Genomic DNA, 27,744 nt, shown 5'->3' with positions numbered 1-27,744 from the left:
CAATAGATTTTGTCATTTGGTGCTGTTGCTCGATTTGGATAAAAATATAATCCTCCTCCATATGAATAGACAGAACATGAGATAAATTGAACGCTCCTCATTTTGAATTGATACGTGGAAATAGTTGCACAGCACATGCCTCCACCACCAGTATTTGAGACTGAGCATGAAAAGAAACAACAATCGCACATATGCATTCTCATCTCCTTCTTCTTCTTATCCAACGCATCCAGTTCCTGAGACATTAAAAGATTGAAGAAACAAACCTCCTCCGCCACTGTATGCCTTGCAATCATGGAAGTCGCATCCACATATACGAGCACATAACTTTATTGCGCAAATGTACAATGCTCCTCCATATTGATTTTGTGCAGTGCAGACATTGAACAAATTATTTTCGATATATACAGAATCAATCCCATAACACATGAATCCTCCACCTCTGCTGAATGCAAAGCAATCTTTGAAAGTGCAATGAGAAACTGAAAGTATTCCATTTCCCAGATTATACATGCAAATTGCCCCTCCGCTCGATGTTCCATCATTATACGAGTCGCTTTCTCCTGTTGTTTTCGATCCATCCCATTCACACCATGTAAATGAATTTGCTTCATTGAATGTTTCATTTTGTCTCCCTGGAGTCAACTTTCCATCTGATGTTCCTTCACATACAACATTTTTTGTCCGACAACACCCAACAAACGAGGTGTTTGAGGCTGTCAAAGAAGTCAAGGGGTTGTTGAGGGAGGGAATAATCCCGCCATCATATGCATCGCAAACTGATGAGAATGAGCAGCTGCTCATCAAACATGAGGTTTGGGTTGACGTAGTGGACGAAGATGAACATGCATCATTTGCTGTTGAGATGTTGAAAAATAACAGATGGGAGAGTGAAATAAGAGGAATGGAAGGTGATGAAAGAAATGGGGCAGATGAGATGCAAAAAGATGAAAAATGGGAAGAACAAATAGAAACAAAACAATTTTCTGAAATCTCTCCTTCCACTGCCTTTGAAGAGAAAAGTGGTGGAAATATCTGTTCAGTCGAGGTTAAGGTTGAAGTTGAAGACGATCTGAGGGAAATGTTGGTGAACAATCCACAGCTCCCACAAAAATCAAAGGGGGGCATCTCTCTCTCAACTCCAATCACACATCCACTCAACTCAACAAAACTTTCATCCGATGCCCTGAGCACGCTCTCCCCACCCATTTCCCTCAACCTTAACAAATTCAGTTTCATTGATGAATTGACCAGGATAAGACATCCCTCAACCCCACTCCCACCACACACACCCTCCTTTCCCCATATTTTCCACTCATCACAAAAACCTGATTTTTGAACTTTCTCGATCCTTCTTCTTCCTTCATTCCATTGTTTTGTGAATTTCTTCATCATTCTCTCTTCTTTCCAGGTTTCTCTCACTCCACATTTTTTTCCATCAATATATGTATCAAATAAATTATCATCTCTATATTTGCTATTTTGAATCGTCTCTCGCCATGTGCCTTCAGGATAATCCAATTCTCTTCCATTCAATGAATTTTCAGTAAGTCTTGTTCCATCTCTTGTAGCATCATTGCACACGCATTCAACACAAATTGTCCACACAAAATAAAATATTCCCGACAGCACCAATACCATGCCTGTCCAACTGCTTTCTTTTCTTTTTTCTATTGCAGACAAATATGGGCACTCCAATAATAAAAAACATTTATCTTTTGTTGAATATTGTATTATTATATTGAAATATGTATTTTCATTTGTTGTTTTTCATTTTCAATTTCTTGATCCAATGAATAATAGAGAATGATTCATCCATTCTTGTTGATGTTCTGATATTTCAGCCGTCACTCTCCGTCCAGCGATATATGCCTCTGAGATGGAATATAATATGATTTAGAGCATATAATTTTAGCAGTATTTTCATGAGAAATGGCATCAGGGAAAAAAATGAATGATGTGAAGATTGGTTTCACAGATGAATGGAAGAGGTATGAGCGATGGAAGTTTTGTGATTCTGCACCACATATAAATGTATGTCTTTTGGTGGAATTTTTGTGATATTTTTATTTGGAGAGATTTTTGATGTTTTGAAAGAAATGATTGTTTTTGCCTCGATTGGCAGAAATGGACACTTTTCGCAAAAGGAATAGGATGCATGAAACAAGGTTATATGAGCATTTAGATTGTGTTTTTGAGCGCTTATCTTGCAGAAAGATATGGAATTTCAGTTCAAGGGAAAGAGACCGAATGGATGAATGATTGCGAATGGATATTTTTTGTTGAGGCAAAGGAGTTGCAGGGAATGAATGAAATTGCGACTGGTATGCGACAAACTCTGTTTTATTCGAATCTTTTCATGAAAAATGAATTTGTTTATTTACTTTTTTTTCATATGATAGGGCAATTAAAGTTATACGAGACAAAATCTCATGGATTTCAATTTGCTGAAATATTCTTTTTCTGGAGAAAGAGAAAAGGGGGAATTACACACAGAGAGACATAATAAAGTTGAAAGCTATTTTTTTATAATTGGAATACTATTTTAGAGGAGAACTCACAACAACATTGATGATTGTGAATGCAAAGGAAAGCAGCAGGTGCAGCCGAAACAATTCTTTCGAACTATATTGGATCATTGTTCTTCAACATTGCTTTTGGAAGAGAAGAGAAGAGAAATGGATTTATATTCACCCATAAACATATTTGCAAATATGAAAGAGGTTTTCTTCACAGTGAAAGTATTTCATCATCATCATTTTCTTCTTCTTCCTCTTCTATTCCTCTTCCTCTTCTTCCTCATCAACTTTCTCTTCTCAAAACTTCTTCTTCTTCTTTTTCTTCTTCAAATAATTAACAAAAATAATCATCCAAAACAAATCCCCCTGTTCAGGGCTGTTTTTTGCTCCAAATAGAAATTCCGCAACTCAGTTGAAAACAGACATGTCAAATGAAAATGACAAGAAATAAGAAATGTTTGCAGGAAAAATGTGAACAAAGACAGAAAATGTTAAAAGGAAGAAGAAAAAGAAGAAAGAGAAGAAAATAGAAAGAGAAGAGAAGAGGAAGATAACCAAATGCGGAATGAAAGATTGAATTTATGAAGAAAAGAAAAGAAAGTGCCATATTCTGAAGTCAATCAACATGAAGAAACAGAGACACGAATGAAAACAGAAGGAGAAGAAGAAGCAGAAGCAGAAGCAGCAGCAGCAGAAGAAGAAGAAGAGGAAATCGAAGAGAAAGCAGAAGAAGATAATGAACTTGCACAAAAGATGCTTCAAAGGATGAAGATGAATGTGAAGAAGAAAGAGATGAAAATAGAAAGAGATGAAGATAAGGAAGAGTTTGATGAATTTGAAGAAGAAATAAAAGATGAAGGAGGAGTCAGATGAGAAACAGAAAAAGAAGAAAATAGAATGAGAAGAAAGAGAAGAAGAAGAAGGAGAAGAAGAAGGACTTGAGAGAAGAGAGAAGAACATCAGAAAAGCTGAGGATTGTCAGGGGAAGAGCTGGCGAGTGAATTTGGAGGAAGTTTAAATGGATCAATGGGTTTTGGTTCCTCTTCCTCTTCTTCTCAATAATCTGCTTTCTCTTCCTTTTCGCCAAAGCAGCAAAAAAATCAACGAAACAAACAAAAAAATCAACTTTTTCAATCAGCCAAAAATTCTTCTTCTTCTTCTTCTTCTTCCTCTTCAAAAGAGAATTATGAGAATAACTTCTTCCAAGCCTTTCGTTTCTTCTTCTTCTTCTTCTTCAACAATAAATCTTTCATCGTCACTCACAACATCTTATTCACTTCAGCTCGTTTTATTTTCAGTTGTTTTTGGGCATTCCACAAATCGCTCAGCAGAAAAGTCGATTCTGCATTTTCCTTCTTCTTCGCAGTGAAGTCATCTTCTTCCTCAGAAAATGCAACATGTTTCAGTCACTTCGCAGCACATCTGCCATCTCATTGGAAATCCAATCATTTTTGCTGTTTCATTCATCCTTCACTCACAACTCCACCATCTTCAAGAGAAGAACAGAAATTGCAATCAGAAGTTGTTGTGTCTTCATCTTTTGAATGGAACAGAGCGATTGATCTGCAAATGCCACAGACGAATTTGTGTGATCTGAAGAAGCTGAACAGCTGAAGAAGAATGATGAAGTGGGTGAAAATGATGATATTTTTGTTTTTTTTACAGAATATTTTCAGCAAATCTTCAAAATGTGATATTTTCATCTTCTTCATGTCATTTTTGCTTTTATTTCTCGTGCTCATTCAAGACTGGCTGTGAGCATGTTTTTTCGATGTGACTTTTTGATGAGGCACATTGGAACGGGAAACAGAAAGAGAAAGAGAGCTTTTGTGGCAGAGAAGCAGCAATCAACTCTCCAATTGAGAAAAGAAAGCATCTTCATCTTTTCAATCATATTTATCTCATAAATACGCTTTCTCATCAACAGGGTTTTGACTTCTCTTCTTCGTTTCTCAGAAATCATTTGACATTTGGGAAAACAAGGGAAGAAAGGAAAAAGAACAAAAGATTGTTCAAAAGAGGAGAGAAGAGAAGTTATTGGAGACGATGGATGACAAATTTTATTTATTTATTTATTTATTTTTGCCCGACAGATCATTAAAAGAAAAGAAGAAGAAAACGAATAATATCAAAAAATTTATCCCTCTTTTTTTTATTCAAGATCTTTTTGTTTCTTCATTTCATCAAAATGAAGTGAGATAAAAAAAGTAATTGCAAAAGAAAGATGCAAATGATTGTTTGTTTTCGATTTTGTGAGATGATGAAAAAAGAAAAAATGAAATTCCATTTCGCAAAATTCAAAGCATTTCTTTTCCTTAAACAGTCACAAAATAATCAGAAATATTCAACGATATGTAGCCAAAACCACAATGTTGATCTTTCAGAAAATTCAACATTTTATGAAAGCTGATAATGACATCTTCATATCCTTCTTCCTCCATCTTTTCAAAAAATTATTCTTTTTGCTGCCTTTCTTTTCGCTTTTTCAATTATATCATCCTTTTCTTCTTTCAATCGATTTGAAACATTCATAAAATACACCAAGCCATGCGGTATCATTATGTTATCCAATTTTGTCTGCTGGATTTCCTCCAAAAAGAGCCCAACAGCTCTGCCTTTCAACAAGTTTTTGATTTCAACTGCTTTTTTCCCCGCTGTTGTTTCAAACAAATAATCGCACCAGTATCTAATTCCTTCGCAATTGTCCTTTGCTGCACGAAATAGCTGAACAATGCAACGGATAAGCTCAATGCACTCTTCATTCATCAATCGGCAATTGCAAAAATATATATTCAATGTTTTGAGCCATCTCATCAAAATTATCTCTTCTTCCCTTCCTTTTCCTCTTTCCTCTTCCTTTTTCTTCCAATCCATGCACTTCCATAATTCTCCAACCTCTTTTGCTGCCTCTCTCCCAAAATGCACTTCATTCACAACCACTTCTTCCAAACTTTCATCTTCCTCAAATCTGTCCAGCAAACACTCCAAAACAGACTGATAAGCGAGTCGTGTCAGATTGTGATGGTCTTGATAATACAGGATAATATCTTTGATTTCATCCATGAAAAGTTTTTGTATCCTTTCATTTTCAAAAAAATTGACAGAAAGCTATTAAAAAATGAAATAAAAAATGAAATAAATAATGAAATTAAAAATGTTCTGACATATTCCCCAAAATTGCTCAAGGTTAACAAAGCCATTTCAACTACTTTTTGAGCTTCTTTGTTTTCCTCCTTGTTCAACGCAACTTTCAGAAGATACGGCACACACATTGAAAACAATTTAGGCGAAACAAAGAAGCTGAGAAAAAGATAGCATTCGCAAAGATACGTTTGAAGCTTTTCGTTCTTTTCTTCTTTTTTCTTCTTATCTTCTTCAAAAATCATCTTCTCTAATCTTGCATCCAGCAAAGATCTTAAAAAGTCCGGATCCCTTATATTTTTTTGCGCTTTACGATATCCAATGTGCTTCAGCAACAAAATGGCATTTTCCAACGATAGTTTCTTATCTTCTATCATTTTGTTTATTCTGTTGAACAGTTCGGTTGTGAAAACATATTCAAATTCTTCTTCATCCATTTCATTAATCATTTCATTCATTTCTTCGATTTTCTGTCTTTGCTCATCCTCATCACAATGTTCAAGTTTATCAAATAATTCTTTAATTATGTTGAAAAAAATTAATGAAATCAACAAAAATTAAAGTGCAATAATGTTTGCACACCATTAAGTCTTTCAGTGACACTCGTTTCCTGCATTTTCAAAAATGCATTGCACCCAGAAAACAACGAATATTCGTCATTCGTATTGAATCCACATTTCATTTCATATTAGAAAATGAATGAAAATAAAATCTCAAATTGTTTTTAAAAAATCTGCTTTCACACTGTTTTTTCTTGTCTTGACATTTTCGATTTGTAATTAAAAAGATAAACAATGTTTTGTTTTTTCTGTTTGTAGTTATGTATTCAATGATCGAATTTGATTTTAAAATCAGTTTCAAACATTGACAAAATGAAAGGACGTGAGTGAACATTATCTGTAGAACTAAGAATATTATTTCCTGTGGATGCAATAAGAAACGAGGCAATGCAATATTTTTGGAATTCTTTTTGATGATTTTTGGTTATTGGATGGCCAAGGGGAATGCAACAATTTTATCAATAACACAAAAAGACATAATGTATGTAATTTATATAGTTCTATTGATTGTGAAGATATTTCCGTCTGTATCCTCTCCAAAGTGCAGGAATGTGAGTTATTGTTGAAATGGCCAATCTCCGCTTTGTGGAGCAATACGATGAGAATGGAGCTGATTATAATATAGGCATTGGGAAATAAAGGAATATGTGCAATATTCATAATTTTTTTAAATTTAACTTGTAACGAGAAATAAAAAGAAATTCAGGGAACTGTTTGAGAAATAAAGACATAAAGAAAAGAATTTCTGAAAATATGCATTGATTGACTGGGCTGAAGAACTTGAATAAATACGAAATGATAGCAGGAGAAAATGTCAAATGAGTGATTGAAGACAGAGATCCAATGCTTGAATTACTAATTAATCTTGCATTTTTCAGAAAAGCATTGTTTGGGGAAAAGCAATGAAGGCCGACACCTACAGAAAAGGAGCTGATCACAAAAGTGAGATGCGACAAAAAAGTCAAAAGAAATACATTTCATATTTCTTTTGGTGCTGCTGAGCATCTGACGAACGAAGCCATTTTCTTTCTGCAAAAATGAGATTGGAAGAGGGAAAAATAGCGAAAACAACTTTCCCACGAGATGCGTCCGAGAAATAAATCAACAAGATTATTTTTCTGCATACAATTGTGGACATATGATTTTGAAGGAAAGTGATTTTTCTCGAATCCAACTTCAGTTGCATCAGAATGAAGAGAGCGACAAATATTTCGAATTGTGCTCAGGGGACTCTTTTGTGTTGTTATGAACAGCCATTGGAAAGTCCAGATGTTTTCCATTGATCTTCAAGGCCTTCAGCCAGGCACGATTTCAAATGAGTATCCAAAGAGAATCTTTCTGTTATCAACATCGCTTAGTAATGAAAGGTCACCTTTGCCTGCGAATTCATGACTCAACTCAATCAATATTTCTGTAACCTGTCCATTTACATCTTCTTTTTTTCCAACCGTTATTTCATTCAATCTTAATCATCATTGAGCTGTTTGTGGATGTTTTTGATCATCTCCCTCACCTTCTTCTTCACCTTCTTCTTCTTCTTCTTTATCTTCAATTGTTTTTTGTTCGTCAATCAAAACAGAAATATTGAAGAATGAAAGTGAAAAAGTGAAGATAGACTTCTCCATTGAACACATCAATCATTTACATCAAAGCTGTTGATTCATTGACTTCTCATTCTCAATTTCATTCTCAGCAACCAAAAATGAAAAGTTTAATATTTGAATGAATGCATAGCTTTTGTATTGGGCTTGAGAAAAAAAGGAGGTTTGGAAGAATGGATTTTTGGAACATTTCATGAATTGAAGAAAAATGGAGAGGAAAAGAACAATGTTGAGCATTGATAAAGGGAGATCAGTCAAGAAAACAGAATAAAGATGAAAAATGATTGATGAATGAAAAAATATTCATTTATGCGAAAGCAAAGCAGCTGAAGAGGAAACACAATTGAAGAAGAACTTTTGGATGATGAAGTGAGAAAAGAATGTGAGTGAGGTGTCTTCTCTTTCTCCATCAATTGGAAAAAGCAGAAGAAAACAGAATGATGAAAGAAAAAGGAAGAAAGAAATGGAATTTGATTGAGATATTGAAGAATTGTATTTTTTCAAATTGTGCTTTCCATGTATTCAGAAGGAAAAGTGGAAGAAAAGTTCGTCAAAAGTGGAGGAAACGGAAATGGAACAAAAGATAGCCCTATTGGAAAGATAAGTGATGCATATGATAAGCTTAATGGTGATACAAGTTCAACTTCATACATCATTACAATTATAAAACAAGAAGATGGTCAACCTGCATTAGTAGCAGGAGTGAATACATTTGACAAAGAAAAACCATTAATGATCCAAGGAAAACAAAATGAAGGTGCAAATGGGACTCCTGAGTTAGTGGAAATAAACTGCACATATCTTACTGAGGGTAATGGTAATAGTGATACTAACACGGATCTGTTCACTTGTAAGCAAAATGTGACATTCAAGTATCTGAAGTTTATATATCCAGTGTCACTTGGAAATGCATCTAATGATGACAACACGTTGGCTATTATTCGATTGGTTGCAAATTCAGGGGGATCAACTCAAGTGTCATCTGATCATTCATCCATGACAACAAATACAAATAAACTATCACCTAATCTGACAATTAGCACTTGCCAATTTGTTCGTCCAACAGAAACAGAAACAGCCAATATACATTTAGTAAAAGTGGAAGCAGGTGAATTCAACATGGAGGCAGTATCTTTCAGTGATGATAACAACACTGCCAAGTTTTCAACCACTCCGTTTTTGTTTGACAAAGCAACAAAAGTGACATTGATTGCATCGACATTGAATAACATAGAGTCGAGTGCAAGTGCAGTGGTGAAGATTGTGGGAAACAATAGTGAGAAGATTGAAGTGAATGTCCATGGGTGTACATTTGCCAATTGCATATCAACAGAAGCATCTAATGCCACAAGTGGAGCATTGTATGTTGAAAGTGATCAATCAGATAGCACATTTAATATAGGAGAAAGTTCACGAATTTCAAATGCAACAACAACATTTACATCATGTGAATGTGCCAATGGGAAATCAGGTGGGATATATCTGAAGATGACAAAAATTGATAGTGCAGAAAAACTGACATGGTCTGAGGAAGAAAAATTGACAGTTAGTGGGTGCAAAGCTGGTTCAGATAAACAGACGTTTTTGTATCTTGATGTGAACAGTGAAAAGTTACAGGATATTGCCAAAGCAATGAAAGAGAAATTTGCCAAAAACTATGTGAAAGGAACAAATGACTGGTTTGTTGCAGCTAAGGGAACAAATAGTGAAGGTGAAGATATTGATTTCACTGCAGTATATTTTGATCCACATGAGGCATATGTTAAGAATGGAGGAAGTGATGACACAGCAGATGGAACAAAAACAAAACCATTTAAAACAATAAAAGGAGCTAATGATTTATTGGATAAATCAAAAGGTCCAGGAGAATTTTCTATTAAAATATTAAAAGAAAAAGGAAAATCAAACCAAGAAGTTCTTAAAGCAGATGCTGTGACATTCTCAAAAGAGACAGGAATTACGATCGAAGGAGTGGTAGAAGCAGAGGAAACTGGAAATGAAGCTGACACAAAAGTTGAGATAGATTGTAGCAATATTTCTGAAAGCGATTTATTCACCTGTCAAAAAACAGTGACATTCAAGAATTTGATATTCGATTTCAAATCAACATCTGGACAAGTGAAAAATCAATTTGAAGGAAATGAAGGACCATATGCCTTGATTCATGCTACTGATGGATCAGTTTCTCTAACAATTGACACTTGTGATTTTAAGCTTACAACACAAACAAATACACTTGGGATGCTAACAAACACAGGGGAAGAAGTGAAATCTCATCTTGTGAAAGTGAGTGCAGGGACATTGACAATGAACAAGGTCGAATGCACTTCTGAGAACGAAGTGAAATTTTCAGAGACACCATTTTTGGTTGATGGAACAACAACAGCAGTGACAGCTGTATCATTGACATCATTGAATCTGAAGAAGATAACATCAAATGGAAGTGCTGTTATAAAAATTGTTGGAAATACAGACACAGCTATTTCAGTGAAATTGGACACATGCACATTCACAGAATGCAAATCGGAAGATGCATCAACAGATACATGTGGAGCACTTTATGTGAAGAGCGAACATGCAGAAAGCACATTCTCCATTGGAAACACTGGGAAAACAAAATTCGATGGCTGCACATGTTCAAAAGGGAAAGCAGGAGCAATATGTCTGGAAATGACAGGAATAACAAAAGCAGATGAACTGACATGGCCAGAAACAGGAGATAATTTAGTATTCACAGGGTGCAAGGCAGGAGATTCAGATTCAACATCTAATGCTGAAAAGAACACAGGATTGTATTTAGATGTGCCAGTCAGCCTTCACAGAGACATTGCAAAAGCGATGAAGCAAAGCTTTGCATCTGGATACAAGAAAAATGAAAATAAATGCTTTGTTGTTGCAAAAGGAACAGAGGATAGCTCTGAAGTTGATTTTACAGAAGTGTATTTTGATCCGAATACAAATGTGTATGTGAGTGAAGGAGCAACAGATGATACCAAAAATGGATTGAGCTATGACAACCCAAAGAAAAGTCTTGATAAAGCATACAAATTGTTTGGAGTGGGTGTTGGAGGAGAAAACTTCAAGATCAATATCATCAGAACGAATGAATCATTCAAAGCTGCAGCTGTTACACTTGAGAAATTTTCATTGATAACTATTGTGGGTGTGGAGAAAGCAGAGGAAACAGAAAAAGAAACAGAAGTGGAGATCGATTGTAATGTCAAATCTGGAAAAGATTTGTTCACATGCAAGAGTGAAGTTGAGTTCAGAGGAATATCCTTCTTGTTCCCATTGTCATTGGATGAGCCAGAGGAATCAAACACTGACACATCCTCATTGATTGTTGCAGAGGGTGCAGATGCTAAGTTGAGTATTGTGAACTGCAAATTTGTGAGACCAGAGCCAATTGCACCCAGAAATGATGAAGAAATTGCCAAAATCCATCTTGTTAATGTGAAAGAAGGAGAACTTTCAATGAGTGGAGTTGAATGCAAGGGCGATAATGAAGTGAAATTCGAAAAATCATTGTTTGATATTGAAGGTGCTTATTCAGTCAAACTTGATACAGTTGAGATCAACAAAGTGAGTGTGACAGATGGAGCAGCAATCAACATCCAAGATGCAGCTGAAAAAGCATCGAGTGTTCGAATAGAAGGGTTGAGCATGAATGGAGTGAAATCATCGAAGGGATTGTGTGCAGGTGTATTGATCAAGATGGTTGATAATGGTTCGAAAGTGGAAATGGGAAGAGAAAAGAAATGTTCATTCAAATCGTGTGAAGCAGCAAGTGGAAAGGCAGGAGCTATTCTCATTGAAGTGAAAGATGCAGTTGATAATTTGAAACTTCCAGGTGAAGGCAAACTTGAGTTAGGTGACAACAAAGGGAAAGATTCATCGGTGGCATCACTGTGCATCATTGCTCCAGACTTTGATAAGTTCAGCCAACAGAAAGACGCCTTTGCATTTGCGAAGGACTACAACGATGGCAACAAAGGATGGATTGTGGGGGCAACAGATGAAGAGGCTGCTCCTGAAGATGTGTATGAGAAATACCTGAAGGAGAAGAAAGATGAGCCAGAACCAGAAAAGAAGAAGAAGATGAGTGCAGGGACTGTGGTTGCTATTGTGGTTCCTATTGTGATTGTGGTGGTAGTGGTGGTAGTTGTGATTATTGCAATTGTAGTTGTCAGGAAGAGAAGATCTCGGAACAACTGAAAAATAAATGGAGGAGTGCAGTCAGTGATTGTTGTTGATGCATATTGACAAAGAAAAGTGACACGCTTATTATTATTTTTATTTTGATTTTATTAAAAAAGAAAATGTGACTCTCACTTCCTTCTCTTATGTTTTGAGAGAAATACTTAATTGAGAAGACGTGAAGCATCAATAGGATTAAGTAGATTTAGAAATCTCCGTTTTTCAACATTTTTTCTAGTAACTCTTGCTTTGCTTGTGTTCTGGTTCTTATTATAAACTGAACGTGTTTTTCTTGTATGACTTCTTGTTCGATCTTTCTTTCGCTCTGGTTCTTCTCTTTAGGTTCTTCGATGTTGTTGTCTTCTGGTTCCTCGATTCGACTTGGCTTAAGACAATCTGATGTTGAATTCCAAACAGCTTTTCCCTGATTGCTGTGAAATCTGCTGTTTTTCCTTTTTATCTTCAACATTTGTACTCACTTTGTCATGTGTAAAGATTCTGAATCTCCACTTCTATCCACTTCCTCCTGTTCGTTCTCAGCTGTGGTTGAATCATCGCCGTCATTTCTGCTTGCATAACTTTCTTCTGAGATTCTCAAGTTCACTAAATGTGGATCAGCTGAGTCACTTTGTGTTTCACTTTGAACGTTGATTTTGGTTGATTGAACTGCAACAGCTCTTGTGCAAGAGGAAGAGACATCTGATTGAAAATAGCAGTTCGTTATCTTATCGCTTTGCGGAGACAGCCTTGCGAACTTGGCAACTTGTGCTATGGGCATTCCAGACATTGTTAAGGCAGATATTGAAGCGTGCTTTAGTGAATAAGGTCCGAAACATTCAGGAATACCTGATTTGTGAATGATTTCAGATGCAAGTTTTCTCAGGGCTCTTGAAGACAGTGGCTTTTTTGTAATTTCGTTCAGAAACAAGTGGTCAGAATTTGCTTGTATCTTTTCCACTCTTAACCATAATTCCTTCACAGCTGATGCAGGGCAAATCAGTGGTGTTTCTCGGAGGAATGGGATGATGATGTCCGTTTTTTCCATTCTGGTCTTCAATGAGGTGTCAAGGGCAATTGAGTCCTCTTTTATTGTGGAATGTGTAAGGCTTATTCTTTCGATTTCAGTGAAGCGGCATGCAGAAAATAGGATACATAGGCAGATTGTTTTCTTCATGAGTGTGTCATTATCCAGATCTTTGTTTTCACCTAAGGTTGCTATGTAGAACAAAAGAACTCTTGGATTCCATATCGGAGGTTTGTTTTTCTTCTTTCTTCTTTCAAGTCTTTGGAAAGATCGGAAAAGAATCTTCATTAATGGATAATCTGCTAACTGCTTTTCGAATAACAGTTGAAATACAAGTGAAATTGCTGAACGTGTTTTGCATAGCGAAGACAATTTTTGTCCCTTGTTGTGAAATCCAAGAAAGATATCCGCTCATTTTATTACCCAGTCAAACCAATCACTTGGAGGTGGACCATAGTTGCATCCAGCCCACTCTTCTCCGAAAAGGTCGAAACTTAGTAAATATCCGTTCCATGTTGATGGCAAAAAGCTGGATTCGCAAGGATAAACGATATCAATGGAAAATCCTATTATGTGGAGGATGGCATTGAACCAAACTTCTCCTTTTGATGCTAAGGATTTATCAAGATAACACGAAGTTTCGGCAAGTAATGGTTTCATCGACTGCAGAATAAGCCTGTCTTTCTCACGTTTTTGTCGATTGCTAGTTATTTTATTTCATAAAAAAATGAAGTTATTAAACGAAGAAGTGAATTCGAAATAATTTTGAACTCAGAAAAAACAAAAAAATAATGGGAGTAGTCCCTTTTCATTAATTATCAATATTCCTATTTCAAAATTCCATTCGATGGGGTTGAGAGGAAACATTTGGAAGAGCTTAATAATTTGTTTCAAGATGAACTGAAGACAATCAAATGGCTGCAGAACAAAAATTTTATTCATTCATCTATGTTTTGTTGGAAATGCAAAAAATACATGAATTTCCAACTTGAAAGAGGAAATTACTACAATTTTAGGTGCAAACACTGTAAAAAAATCATTAAGAAGCAACACTGTTTTTGAAAAAATTAAGTTACCATTACGGAAGATTAGCGTTATTGCTTTTTTGTTTTTGGCTTCATTTGGAACAGCTTAAAGCAGCAATTTTGGCATCAGTGAATGTCTCCACAATTGTAAAGCTTTATGCTTTATTGAGGAAAGCAATTGTTCTTCATCAGCAGCAACACAAATTCAAAATTGGAGGAGAAAATAAAACGATTGAAATCGATGAAGCTGCTTTTTATCGAAGAAAGAAAAAAGTGGGAAGAAGAAAACCATTACTATGGATTGTTGGGGGTGTTGAAAGGCCTGAAACAGCAAAAGGAAAGAGTAATTTGTTTCTATAAATTGTACCAAATCGAACAAAACCTGTGTTGCAATCTCTCATTAAATCAGCTGTTAAAAAAAACACAACAATTAATACTGACTGTTGGAAAGGGCATAGTTCATTAAACACGCTTGGTTTTATCCATCGAACTGTTAATCACAAAAATCACTTTGTTGATTCATTAACAAAGTGTCACACAAACAGGATCGAACGGTCATGGTCACTTTAAAAGCATTTTCTTCCTCGACACGGTGTCCAAAGGAAGTATTTGTCCAATTATTTGCATGAGTTCACTTATCTAAGAAATCCAGATAAGAATTTTGATGATTTTTTCGAGGTTTTCGTGAAATCATCTTTCGAAGATGTCACTGTTATTGAGGAGGAATAAGTCTGGTATTTAAAAAGTTTTTTTTTGTTTTGTTTTGTCGTTTTCTTTAACTATTAAGGATCCTATTCTTGAATATAACAGAAATGAATTTGAAAACATTTTCTTCATCTGACATCATATTGAAAAGTTTGAGAAAAAATGAGTGGGATTTTTAAGAATCGAAAGTGGAAGCATTTTGACATGAATATTACGTGAAAAAAAGTTTGTCTTTGATTTCTTTAAAGTTTATCTCATAAATCCTTTCGGTATTAATATATTCTTTCATTTGTTTGTAGAAATCAAAACCGAAAAAAGGTATTACGATAAAACTTCAAAAAGATGAGATTCGCACAAATTTTTATGAAAAATCGATGAGAATAAGATTAGAAATTTTCAGAATGCCATTTTCATTTCAAAACATAAAAGCAACTTCTGACACAATAATTATTCTTCAATGACTCTGAGCATAATGATTTTTCTTTGTCGCATTCATATCTTTTGATTAATCTTTGATAAATATCTGAAATTTTTTTAGTTGATTTTAATTTTGTTCAGTTGAAAGACTTTCCATTTTCATAAAGATTTTCAATTATAAAAGGTTGTTATCCATGAAAGGCAGCTCTATTTCAAAGTTCAGCTAACCTTAAGAACAAATTCATTCTAAAAAAAACCTTCAACAAATTAGGAAAACGTTTATCCCTCATTTAAATTTTCAAATCTGTCAAAAATTTTTGTTAAGTTTTTTTCAAATGATTTTTTCTGTTGTTATTCTCAAGTTTAAGAAAGAAATAACAGTAGAAAATAACAAATAGTTTTGTGTTTTCGATCAATGGATGATGAAAATTATTTGCATAAACAAAAAAATAAGAAACCATGCAGCATGAAATCGAACAAAAAGAAGACACTTTGTTTTAAAAAGAATGATTTGGCTTTGAGAGAAACTTGACAAACAAGGTTGGCTGTTAAATTAGGTTTTGAGATTATTTACATGCGAAAACTGCTTGGAAAAATATAATCAATAGAATACATTTGATAATCATGCATAGAAAGAAATGTGGAAAAGACGAAACTATTTGGTTTCTGATTTTATCATTTATTTGTTTCTCATATCAAAAATTCAGTTCAAAGTTTTTTCAAAACAGAGAAAAAAATAGATTGAACGAATTTTCAAAGGAATCAAAACGCAAGCATTTTGATTTTTAAGAAAACATTCATTCACTTTCTTCTCTTCGATCTGAGAGTATCACTTAAGGGTCAGTCACGGCGAATCTGAAAAAAGAATGCTCCCAAGCTCTCCACTCAGCACTGGACCCGCGTTGAATTCTGCTACATCAATGATGTCAGATGGACCTCAGGGAGAGATGTTTTCAAGTGTGATTTCTCATTCCAGTTCTGAATTTTCCCAACAGATCCCGGGAGCTACAGAAGCAAAAGAAAGCCATGGCGAGGATAGTTTGCATCTGGAAAAAAGTTTTTTGATAATATTTCTTAGAGATCCGGATTGCAGCTTATATGATATGGACTTACCAGAAAGATATTTGGAAGATCTTATTATTGACCTGAAGGAAGATGATTTAAGTCCATTTCTGCCAAAGGCCCCTCCTGCAGCTTCGAGAACAGATAATTGGATGAACGACGCATTGGATAAGGCAGGCGAGCGAACTGAAGCTGTTCTATATCCGACCATTAAAATTCTGCTTTACACACATGCGAAATAAAAAGAAAAAGATGACGAAAAAGGATCAATTGCAGATGCAATTTTATTCGTTTCAAAAGCGCTGAAGGAAGCAAGATCTGTAAGAATTCAAGGAAGATTCGGCTTTAGGGCAGCTGCACAGATGAAGGAGAGCACAGCTTCCAGTCTTCTAACTCAAAGGCAATCAGAAGTCCTTGAAGAATGGAGAAAAACAGAAAAGAGCCAACAATTCAAACTGCAAACAACGAGCTGGCCTATGAGAAGAAGTTCGATAACAGCCAGAACAATTCCAACCAGAAGATCAGCTAGCCACAGATTTTTTCAAAGAGCTCCCCGGTTGTCAAGACAACAAAACCAAATCCGACTGCGACCAAGAGCTTCAGGTTTCGCTTCAAGAAGACAATCAGGGGAGCGAAAATTCCAATAGAAGAAACGAACAGCATTCTGCAGCCCACAGAAGTTCGACAAGAGGCAATGGTTGGAGGAAGAACTTGCTTATTTCGAGAAGAATGGGAAAAAATTGGAGGAGCACGAATTATTGGGAAAGGAGTAATTCCTGTATGGAGGAGCAAAGCTGCGAAGGAATCACTCAAGAAAACAGGAGTATTCAACCCTTTGGAGCACAAGAGTCAAGAAGCCCAACAAGCCTTTTCAGAGATGATCAAGAAGCAACTGGAAACAAATATTATCAAGCCAATTCAGGAGGAGGATGAAAAGCATTTGAACCCAGTGTTTGTAATCAGAAAGAAAGATGGTGGCTGGAGGCAAATCGTGGATTGCCGAAGACTCAACAATGCAATCAAGACGATTTATTACAAGCAAGAAGACCACAGAACAGTGGAGAAAATAATACAAGAAAAGGATTACGCAGTCACATTGGACTTGAGCCAAGCTTATTATCTAATAAAAGTCAGCGAAGAATTATCGCCATTCCTTTCGTTCGTTTTCAAAGGAAGATACTACGCTTTCCACGGAATGCCTTTCGGATACAAAGATGCGCCTCGAACGTTTACAAAAGTGATGAGGAAAGTTCTAAAGTTCATGAGGGAGGAATGGAACGTGAGAGCCATTGCATACCTGGACGATATCGTTCTTCTTCATCAAGACCCGCAGGAACTCAATATTATTGTGGAGAAAACTCTTTCGATGTTCAACAAATTCCAATCAGTTTGTGGTACAGATAGAGGAATCGAAGAAAACCGAACTGATGAAAGAGTGCAAGAAATGGAGGAGGATTGCCCAGTACAACAGAGTTGTTTCGATAAAGAAGTTTGCCTCGTTGATAGGGAAACTGAATGCAACCAGATTCGTGTATCAAGAAGCCTCCCTGAATTTGTCACAACTGTACAAACTCCTAAACAAAGCTTTGAGTCTGAATGGATGGCAAGGAAAAATGCGCGTGAATGCATCGATAACAAATTGCCACAGGAAGTGGAGCGAAAGGCTGAAAGAGAACCAACCAAGGAAATTGAATCCAGTGTTTCGACCAGAAGCAATTCTTACGACAGATGCATCAGGGTTTGCCATAGGCGCAACACTAAAAGTCAACAACCAAATGCTGGACTTTCACAAAACTCTTCCACTTCCAGTCAGAAACCAAAGTTCAAATTACAGAGAGCTATTCGCTATAAATCAAGCCATCGCGCATTTCTCAAATTTCATTCGAAATCAAGAAATAAGAAATCTGCTTATTCGATCAGACAACACAACAGCAGTTTACAATCTGAATCGATGAGGAGCGGGTCCGAATCTCAGAACCCTTCTGAAGAGAATATGGAATCAAACCCAACTGCTGAAAGTGGTTGTGAAAGCTCAACATATTCCCGGAGAGAGAAACGTCAGAGCAGATGGACTATCGAGATTGGCAAAAGGAGGAGATTACGAAGTCGAACAAGAAGCACTCGAGGAGATCACCAAACAACTTCAGATGCACATCACACTCGATGCTTTCGCGACAAAAGAAAACACAAAAGCAACGAGATGGTGCGGACCAGGAAGCAATTTAAGTCAAGACGGGTTACAAATTTCTTGGAGAAACGAGACAATTCTTGCGCATCCACCAGTTCCCTTGATTCCAGCAGTGATCCGAAAAGCAGCGATGGAGAAAGCTCGAGTCCTTCTTCTTCTTCCAGATTGGAAAGGTCAGATATGGGAACCTCTTCTGAACAACACAAATCACATCTCTTGGACATGGAGGAGAACGGAGGAGATAATCAAGGAAGGAAGATGGATGAAGCTAATGAATGCAACGCTTCCTCCAGGAAGACTGAGGATATGCCTAATCAATCCATAACTGAAAAGGGAAAATCGTGGTGGAACGAGATTTTAGCATCAAGAAGCATGTCACGTGAACTGGCCGAAGAGTGCAAAAACAGCGTCGCTAGTGCAACATGGATGGGATACACTTATGGTTTCGCGCATTTCAAAGACGGATGGGATCAGTTAAAATTCAAAGACATCCCTTCAAAATTTCAGATTTGGCAAAAAAGATGCTTGGATGTGTTTGTTGCCTTGAAAAACAACGGAATGAAAGCTTCTTCATTGAGAATTGTCAGATCTGCCATTTCCTTCCTAACATCAGTATTATACGGAAAATCACTTGGAGAGAACACCTTGATCTCAATTCTGTTTAGATCATTCAGGAGATCGGAATGCAGAAAGAAAAAGAGACAGGATGATATGTGGAATCCTCAACAACTATTCACGTATATAGAAACGATTGGACAGAACGAAAATTTGTCATTCTCACAGCTGACAAGGAAAACAATTTGTTTATGCATGATGTTCTCTGCGTGCCGCTTCACAGAATTGGAAAGAATCAATCTCAAGGAATCAGAAATAGATGAGCAATCAATTAACCTGAATACATCACTTAAAACTGAACTTGAAAGAAGCAACATTGTCATCCCATTCCTCGACAAGGAAAGTTTGATATGTCCAGCAACAGCCGTTAAAGATTTATGGGATCGTGTGAAAATTCACAATCCAGCTGCAAATAAACTATTTCTGAGCTCTTCAACATATGATCCAATGAATGCCCGTGCAATTCGAAAAGCAGCAAGCGAAATGATGAAAGATGCAAGAATCCCGTCGAACTACAGCCCATACACCTTGAAACATGCCTCCATATCAGCCTTAACAATGGCAGGAACTCCAGTCGAACAGGTGGCTAAATTCGCAAGATTATCCCCCAGAAGCAACACAGTGATTAAACATTATTTCAGATCTAACATATCAAACAAAATGGCACAGATTATATCGTCCAATCAAGAGACAAAGAAAGCAACTCAACAGCCTTCCACAATTCCTCCATCCACAACTGCACCAGACGAAAAAGATTTATTTATTCCAATCAATCAACAATCACGTTTGCCAGAAGGCCATGAAACAGAGAAAGCAAGAGAAGAGATTTCACAACCAGACCGTATCGAAGAACCAGATGATAATGAGTCTCAATCTATCCACGAAAAGCAATTTAATACAACGAACAATGAAAACGAGAAAGACACATATGAAATCATCGAAGAAAAATGTATCCAGTTTATTATTCGAACAAGATCACAGAGAAGAAAAGAAATGATGGAAAGAGAAAATTCAGAAAGTAATCCATAACGCCCAATTACTCCAAACTCTCAGATCGAAGAGAAGAAAGTGAATGAATGTTTTCTTGTAAATCAAAATGCTTGCGTTTTGATTAGAAAAAAAAATATGAAATTCACTTTCTTCTCTTCACCCACCGCGTTTTCACTCCCACCCTATGAAGAAAGCTTTAAACAGGTTCCAGATGCAATACCAACCCAAAACCCATTTTGAAACCCATTTCACCTTTTTCTCTTCAAGCGCAATTTGTATTTTCACGCGCATTTTCCACACTTCACTTTTTTAAACCAGATTCGCTTGGGTGACTGACCCTTAAGTGATACTCTCAGATCGAAGAGAAGAAAGTGAATTTCATATTTTCTTTTTCAAAAAAAATCACCCATATTTAATATAAAAAATTTGCATCTCTATCACAATTTAAATATTATTTCAAATAAATAATTTATATGTGAATATAAAATGTCACAACAAAAGTTAAAATCGAAATTTTAAAAACAGTAACATTAAAATTAATGATAAATTTTTTCAAAAAGTTCTTTTTTCAATGGTGTCAAATTATGAACAACGAAAATTTATATCATCCATTGAAATCAAAAAATTAATTAGGCCTCTGCGACACATATTTTTTGAGAACAATTTGTAGGTCGAGAAATTATTCATTTGTCGAAAAAATTGAAATAATTGTTTATTCCCTAATTTGACAATTCATGAATATATCTAACTTTCCTCAACTTCACTGTTTTTCTTTTTTCTTTTTTCTTTTTTTTTTTATATCCATAATAATAATATATTTTGTATTTTGAAAACAAATAAGAAATTTATGAAAAAACTGGAGAAGATAGATGGAAGGAATCAAAAAGATTGTTATATTATATAAAATGCAATGGTTTTGTATGGAATTTTTTTTGATATCTTTGTTGCTGATGTGGATTTGATTAAAAGTCATAATTTTAACGTTGTTATTTAAAATGCTCGAAGAAAAAGTAACTCATTCATAAGCATTTTTCTATTCTTCTTCTTCTTCCTCCTCTTCCTCTTCCATTTCACCAGTTCCTTTGCTTCTGCCCGCTACAACACAGCCATCTTCAATTGACACTCAATTTCCATTTCATACAACTTCATCACAGCATCTCACATTACACTCTACAACTCTGTCTTTCATATCACAAATGCATTAACTTTCTCTTTCTCCTCCTTCTCTTTCTTTTCTTCTCCTTCTTTTTCTTCTCCTTCCTTTTCTTCTTCTCCTTCCTTTTCTTCTTCTTCTTCTTCTTCAAGCAGCACATCATTGCCAGATGCTTCAACAGACAAGCGAATGAAGCAGTTGCAATCATTAATCACTTTTAAATGCCCTCTTCTCAATCCGCCTGCAAATTATGATCCAACTTCTTCTTCTTCTTCTTCTTCTTCTTCATTGGATTCAGCGTTTAGTTCTGAAGAGAAGAAAAAGAGAAGAAAAGATGGAGGTGGAAGTGAAGAAGAAGAAGAAGATGACGATGGAGATGAAAGAAAAGCTTCATCTGCTCAAAAGCAATGGAATTGGAAGAAGAAAGAAGCCAAACTGACGTTGAATACAAAGCCAATTCTTGGATATTATTCTGATGGTTTGAAGCTATTTTATCTTATCATTATTATTGTTCATTTCATTTAATAATTGTATTCTGTTTATTTTCCTTCTATTTATTTTCTATTAATCTTTATGAATAATCTCCTCTTAACATCTCAGGTATTCCCCACCAATTCATCTTTGATTCTACCCACGGAGCCTCCAAAAGTGGTATTCAAACTCCTCCTCCGAAGATAATCAAGCCGAAAAAAGAGAGTCTGAATGCTTCGACTTCCTCTTCCACAAAACTGCTGCTGACAAGTTCAGACATTCCATGGTTGTCTCTCAAAGAATACGACCCAAACGCAGAGAAATCGAAAAACCCTTCAAAAACTGCTTTGTCTTCTCCCATCCCATTCACAGCTGATGAAGCCATATTCCCCTTTTCTGTGTTAACTCCCTCCACCGCCCTCTTCATGAAGGAAGACGACCCACCTCCTCCTGACCCTCTCCCGCCAGAATATCACTACCCCACTCCCATCGAAATACCTGAGCCAAAATCTTCCGCTCAATTCTTCCCAACGCTCGTCTATTTCGAACTGGTGCTGCCGGAAAGCCAGTTTCTTCTTCTTCCTGTTTGGGTGAAGACTCCTTTTCTATTTGTGAGAAGAGCAACGAAAAGAACAAAAGATGAAGAACAGCCAGAAACAGAGAGTGAGTCTGAGGATGAGACACCCGTTCCACTATCACCAAAGCACATACCAGCAATGCAGGTGAAAAGAGATGTGAGAGAGGTTTGCTTTGTTATCAATAATATTCATTATAATAACTTATTTTCCTTTCAATATATTTTCTTTTTTCTGTTCTTTTCTTTTTTTAATTTCATTTCCTCATTTCATATCCAGCCACCTCCCTCCACCGATCCCATCCACATTGTCCCTCCACCTCTTCCGCAGCTTCCCCTTGTTCCCATCGCCCCTCTTCCCAAAGTTCTTCTCAGAAGCACCCGAACTGACGAGCCAGAAGACCACCTCTGCAGCGAATTCACCTTCACTTTCTTGTCTTTCACTCAAAAATGGCCGAATGAAAAGACGTTGATAAGCATTCTGGCATCACAAGAGCAGCCACAACAGCCTATTCAGCCGTCTCAAACAGCAGAAATGACACCCCTTGTGAATGAATTGAGTGATTCTCCGTTGGTTTTAAATGAGCTTTCTTCTTCTCATCTGGTGGAGATGCCAAGAAGGCCTTTCTTCTCCTTCCAGATGATTGTGCTGCCTCGCTGTTACACACCGCCTGGCTATGTGGAGACAGAAGTGGAGAGGAAAAAGAGTGCGATTCAGAGAAAGAAGAGGGAGAGAGAGATGGAGAGGAGGAGAAGGAAGGAGATGGGGATTGTGGAAAGAGGGCAGAATGAAGAGAGAGATGGAGAAGAAGACGAGGAAGAAGAGTTATTCAAGTTGGAGAATGCCAACCAGCTGACTTATCACATCACGTCGTATCAGAACAATCCTCTTTCAATTTCTGTTTCGGTTCCACTTCAACTCCTGTTTTCGTTTCCTGATCCTGTTTCGCTCTTCACTTCATCTTCTGATTCCTCCTCCTTCTCTTCTTCTTCTTCTTCTTCTTCTTCTTTCTCTTCTTTCTCTTCATCTTCTCTCTCCTCTTCTTCCATATCTCCTCTTCCTTCCTCCTTTTCCGTCTCCGACTTCCTCTGCCTCTTCCCTTTCCGCCTGCAAAGCCAGCCTCATCCTTCTTCTCCTTCTTCCTCTTCCACTTTGTTTGAGACGTTGAAGGAACGCCATCTTCAAATTGATATTTGGGACGAGCAGACGCAACAGCTCTTCGAACACGCTTTTCTGCCGCTCTCGGCACTCACAGGAATCACCAATGGTTTGATTATAAATTTCTTTTTATATATTTCTTTCTTTCTCTCTTTCATTGTTTGAATAATTGTTACATTCATTATTACTATCTTTATTTTTCTCTCTCTCTCTCCCTTTCCTTCAATTTATATATTACTCTTCATTTTATTAAGGAACAGCCTCCAAAACCCTCTCTTTTTCAATCTATGCTCCTCTTGTCATCCCCTCTGCCTCTTCTCATCAGCCTCCTCTACCTTTCCCTTCATCAGACAACACAAATTTTGTCTCCACTGTCACTTCTTCTTCTTCAACTTCTTCTCATTTTGCATCCGACTCCACACCTTCTCCTTTCCTCATCACATTTTTCCTCTCTTTTCATTTCCTTTCCCATTCAAAAGCGCTTTTTTCACTCAATTTGGGCACTCTTTCTTTGTCTGTCTCACACAAAAGAACTGTTTTCACTCCAAATCTTTCAGCTCTGCCTTCTTCTTCCTCCTTTTCCTCTTCTTTCGTTTCTGCTTCTTCTCGTCCTCTTTCTCATTCTCTTTCTATCTCTCAAAGAGAAAGAGAACAAACAAGAGGGAGAATGCAAAGCGGAACAGCAAAATCCGCTCATCTATCAGCAAATGATTCAATTTTATGTCAAAACATCGTTTTGAATGAAATGATGCTCAGAGGAGACAAACCAACAAGCATCATTTCTTCTTCTTCCTCCTCTTTCTCCACCTCTTCTTCTGCTCCTTTATTTTTATCTTCATCGTCATCATCATCTTCTTCTTCTTCTTCCATTCCTTCCTCTTTTTTCTCTTCTGAGCAATCAACCATTTCACAATTAATCATCAAACCTCCTTCTCTCTCAACAACATCAGCAAAAGGATGAATTCTTCTGAAGAGAAATCATCATCTGTCTTCGATTGAGGCAACAGACGGGCAAAACGGTGTAGTTGGAGAAGATTTCATGTTTGACATGAGAAGAAGAGAAGAGAAGGAGAAGGAGAAGAACAGAAAGAAGCAGGAATTGCTGGGAATGTCAGCAGGAACTGTTGGCAGAGCAACACAAATGGATCGAAATGGAGTGGAGATGAGAGGAATGGTGAAGAAGCAGACAGAAGAATCGATTGTCAGCAGAAAGGAAAGAGAAGAAGTTTGTTTTTTTAAAAGAAGAATATTTCATTCTAATTTTTATTTTATTTATTTAAATTTCTTTTTATTTCTTATTTTTCAGTCCAAAAGGCGTCTTCTTCAGCGCCTCAACCTCCACCACTTCTCCTCCACCCGTGCGATCTTCTCTTCTTTCGGCTCTCCTGTCTTTTTTGAGGTGCCAATTGCGAACACAACCTAAGAGACGATGTTTGTCGATATTACAGCCATACGAATAATGAAAACATGCAGTTCACAGAGAAGATAGGAGATGGGGATGAGAAATGAAACAGGAATGAGCATTCAATTGAATGAAACGAATGACATTTCAGACGAATACGAAAAGCTGTTTGAAGATCCAATGGGAATGGCAGCAGAATACGAAGTGGAAGACGAGATTATTCCACTCACAGACGAATATCACAAATACTTCGAATCTCTCTTCTTCCCTCAAACAGCTTCTGTTTCGTCTTCTTCTTCTTCTTCTTCTTTTTCTTCTTCTTCTTCTTCTTCTTCTTCGGCAAATGGAAAGCAAAACTCTTTTGTCTTCCCAGAAATCACTTCCACTCCTATTCTTTCATCGAGTCCTCTTCAGGAATATTAGCTCAAACACCACACCATCTCTTCATTATCATCTTCTTCAACAACAACAACAACAACTTCTTCTTCCTCTTCTTCTCATTCTCATTCTTCCCCCTTTCGCCTTCTCTCTTTTTTCAAACAATTTCTTTCCGAAAAATGCGATGCTCTTAACTCCATCAGACTATTTTTTCATTTCAGCAACCTTCTTTTCTACTGTCCTCTTCGGCTTCGCATGCAGCTCCATCTGCTCCTTCATCACCATTGTAATTACCAAATATTCATGCCATCTCACAAATTCACTCCAATTGAGCAGCATTTCATTCTCTGGATAATACGAAATTATCTGAACTTCGTATCATTCACTTTTTTTGTTTAGAAAATGATATTCCTTCACTTATATGTTATCACCGTTTCATGTTATAGAAAAAAAATCGCATCATATATTTTTGTGCAAATTTTATCTTTTAACAAAAGATTTTTACAATTATTAGTAACAATAATAGAAAACAAATAACCACTTTATCATTTCATAGAATTACTACAACAATCAAATGTCATTTTAGAAACGATGATCAAATTTGTATTAAAAATCAAAACCAAAACGATAAAAGAGAATTGTTTGAAATACGCTCAACTCCATTTCCTTATACAAATAATAATCAAAACGCCTTGTTTGAGCAATGAAACATTTGAAATAAAATATCACCAAATCATTGAACAATAAAATAAGAAATCAAAGTTGGAATGATTCAAAAATGAAAAAAAGTGAAATCTTTAAGTGAGTGAAAGTCTTAAAATAAAAAATTATAAACAATTGTTAAAAAATCATAATTTTTCATTTATATCTTACAACTCGACTGATCTTTGTCAAACGACTGATCTTTGTCGTTCGACTGATCTCGACAAAGATCAGTCGATAACCCATTATAAAAATAAGAATTTTTGAAAAAAAGGAAAATTTTTGATTTATCAAATTTATATAAATTTATTAATATTATTCGAAAAAAACAAAGATTAAAATTCTATTTCGTTTTTTTCTGAAAAAATATGAAAATAAAAATTAATACTTTTTTTATTACTTAAAAATTAAACTCATATGAATTGTCGGTCGATTTGTCGAGTTGTCCAAAAAATGTCGGTCGGTCGCAGAGGCTTACATTTACTCGAATATTTTCATCAAAAGCTGATCATTATTCAGCCAATCCAATAAAAATTATCAATCAATCAAAAAGTAAAGAAAAGCTCCAAACAGGAGTTTGTTTGTCAAGGTTATGATACAAAAAGAAAAAATGAAAAGAATTGAAATTTCGAGTCGTAATGCATAATGAATTTCATTTTCTTAAGGATTTACAAAATAATCAGAAATATTAAATGACAATCTATAATAATATATTTTATAGAGATAATCAAATATTTCATGAAAGCATGTGATTGTGCCTTCATATCCTTCTTCTTCTATTTGTTCAAATATCTTTCTTTTCAACTCGATTCTTTTTTCTTCTTCCATTTCATCTCTCTTCTTTTCATTCGTTTTCTTTTCATCAAATGAAAAAATCCCAAGAGTTCATATGGGGCAAAATTCTTACATTTATAAAAAAATACGACAATTTGTTCCAAACTTTTTCCACAAACTAATCACGATAAGTCTTTCATTCCCATATCAAAAAAAAAAAGTTTTTTTTTAAAAATGATAAAAATATTTGTAAGTGCAGAATGGAACAAAATTCATAAAGCAAAAAATATCGTCCCATATGACATTCCTCTATTCAATATTGGTAGATAAATCTCCTCCAAAGCAGCATCAAAGACAATACTTTTCAGCAAGGCATCAATTTTCACATGAAATTTACCTGCTGCTCTTTTTAAAAAAATAAATGCACTTGTCACTAATTTCTTCATTATTCCCTTTTGCTGCACGATACTCCTGAACAATTCTGCTAAAAAGGTAAACATATTCTTCATTCTTCAATCGACAACTGGAAAAATTAATCGCGAATGTTTCGACATATCTCATCAATGCTAATTCTTTTTTCGCTTCTTCTTTGTTCATTTTCTCTTTTTTTCTTCTTCCAATCCACGCTTTTCAACAAGTCTTCCAACTCTCTATATGCTTCTTTTGCAAAATGCAGTTCATTAACAATCACTCCTTCAAGACTTTTGATGGTGAAAAATCTTTTAAGCAAGAACTGCCAAGACGATTAACAAGCAAGTCGAGACAGATTGTAATTCCTGATGATACAGGACGATCTCTTTGATTTCTTTCAAATACATCCTTTTTTCAATTCTCTGTATAAAAGTACAGAAAGTTATGTCATTATCGTTAAAAAGCAAAGATATGTGGGGAAATATGGACTTTCAAGCTTTTTATGCACAAAGCATGAAAAAATTGATTCACTTATTACTTTATCAATCATTCTCAGATTTCAAAATAAATTGGTTTTTCATAACTGCATATAGTTATAATAGATGTTATTTCATAAAGTTTTGTTTCCTCAAACGTATTTCAATAAATGAACGGCACAGGTCTAAATGCGCTCCTT

At 35.9% G+C, this 27,744-nt stretch overlaps 8 protein-coding genes across 8 annotated transcripts; 7 read left to right on the top strand and 1 right to left on the bottom strand.

Moving 5' to 3' along the window:
* Positions 1–2,099: 2,099 nt before the first annotated feature.
* On the top strand, positions 2,100–2,506 carry MONOS_16378 (uncharacterized protein; the record flags this gene model as incomplete). The annotated part of the gene is made up of 3 exons (XM_067869288.1): positions 2,100–2,105; positions 2,186–2,324; positions 2,403–2,506. The coding sequence occupies 3 exons, from the start codon at positions 2,100–2,102 to the stop codon at positions 2,504–2,506; spliced, it is 249 nt and encodes an 82-aa protein (XP_067726251.1).
* A 658-nt stretch (positions 2,507–3,164) lies between these two features.
* Positions 3,165–3,392, top strand: MONOS_16377 (uncharacterized protein; the record flags this gene model as incomplete). Its single annotated transcript, XM_067869287.1, has 1 exon — positions 3,165–3,392. The coding sequence occupies one exon, from the start codon at positions 3,165–3,167 to the stop codon at positions 3,390–3,392; it is 228 nt and encodes a 75-aa protein (XP_067726250.1).
* A 4,945-nt stretch (positions 3,393–8,337) lies between these two features.
* On the top strand, positions 8,338–12,036 carry MONOS_14122 (uncharacterized protein; the record flags this gene model as incomplete). Its single annotated transcript, XM_067866898.1, has 1 exon — positions 8,338–12,036. The coding sequence occupies one exon, from the start codon at positions 8,338–8,340 to the stop codon at positions 12,034–12,036; it is 3,699 nt and encodes a 1,232-aa protein (XP_067726249.1).
* A 457-nt stretch (positions 12,037–12,493) lies between these two features.
* On the bottom strand, positions 12,494–13,702 carry MONOS_6413 (uncharacterized protein; the record flags this gene model as incomplete). The annotated part of the gene is made up of 2 exons (XM_067876646.1): positions 12,494–13,348; positions 13,466–13,702. The coding sequence occupies 2 exons, from the start codon at positions 13,700–13,702 to the stop codon at positions 12,494–12,496; spliced, it is 1,092 nt and encodes a 363-aa protein (XP_067726248.1).
* Positions 13,703–16,055: 2,353 nt separating this feature from the next.
* MONOS_14409 (uncharacterized protein) lies at positions 16,056–16,493 on the top strand (the record flags this gene model as incomplete). The annotated part of the gene is made up of 1 exon (XM_067867210.1): positions 16,056–16,493. The coding sequence occupies one exon, from the start codon at positions 16,056–16,058 to the stop codon at positions 16,491–16,493; it is 438 nt and encodes a 145-aa protein (XP_067726247.1).
* A 452-nt stretch (positions 16,494–16,945) lies between these two features.
* On the top strand, positions 16,946–20,083 carry MONOS_14408 (putative Reverse transcriptase (RNA-dependent DNA polymerase); the record flags this gene model as incomplete). Its single annotated transcript, XM_067867209.1, has 1 exon — positions 16,946–20,083. The coding sequence occupies one exon, from the start codon at positions 16,946–16,948 to the stop codon at positions 20,081–20,083; it is 3,138 nt and encodes a 1,045-aa protein (XP_067726246.1).
* A 1,303-nt stretch (positions 20,084–21,386) lies between these two features.
* Positions 21,387–24,362, top strand: MONOS_14407 (uncharacterized protein; the record flags this gene model as incomplete). The annotated part of the gene is made up of 4 exons (XM_067867208.1): positions 21,387–21,675; positions 21,798–22,411; positions 22,523–23,510; positions 23,656–24,362. 4 exons carry the CDS (start codon positions 21,387–21,389, stop codon positions 24,360–24,362), a joined length of 2,598 nt encoding a protein of 865 aa, XP_067726245.1.
* An 87-nt stretch (positions 24,363–24,449) lies between these two features.
* Positions 24,450–24,824, top strand: MONOS_14406 (uncharacterized protein; the record flags this gene model as incomplete). Its single annotated transcript, XM_067867207.1, has 2 exons — positions 24,450–24,626; positions 24,708–24,824. The coding sequence occupies 2 exons, from the start codon at positions 24,450–24,452 to the stop codon at positions 24,822–24,824; spliced, it is 294 nt and encodes a 97-aa protein (XP_067726244.1).
* Positions 24,825–27,744: the final 2,920 nt, after the last annotated feature.

The sequence above is a fragment of the Monocercomonoides exilis genome (assembly GCF_001643675.1).
Source record: "Monocercomonoides exilis strain PA203 chromosome Unknown scaffold26-1319188, whole genome shotgun sequence".
Classification (NCBI taxonomy): Eukaryota; Preaxostyla; order Oxymonadida; family Polymastigidae; genus Monocercomonoides; species Monocercomonoides exilis.
This window is presented reverse-complemented; position numbering and strand designations above follow the sequence as displayed.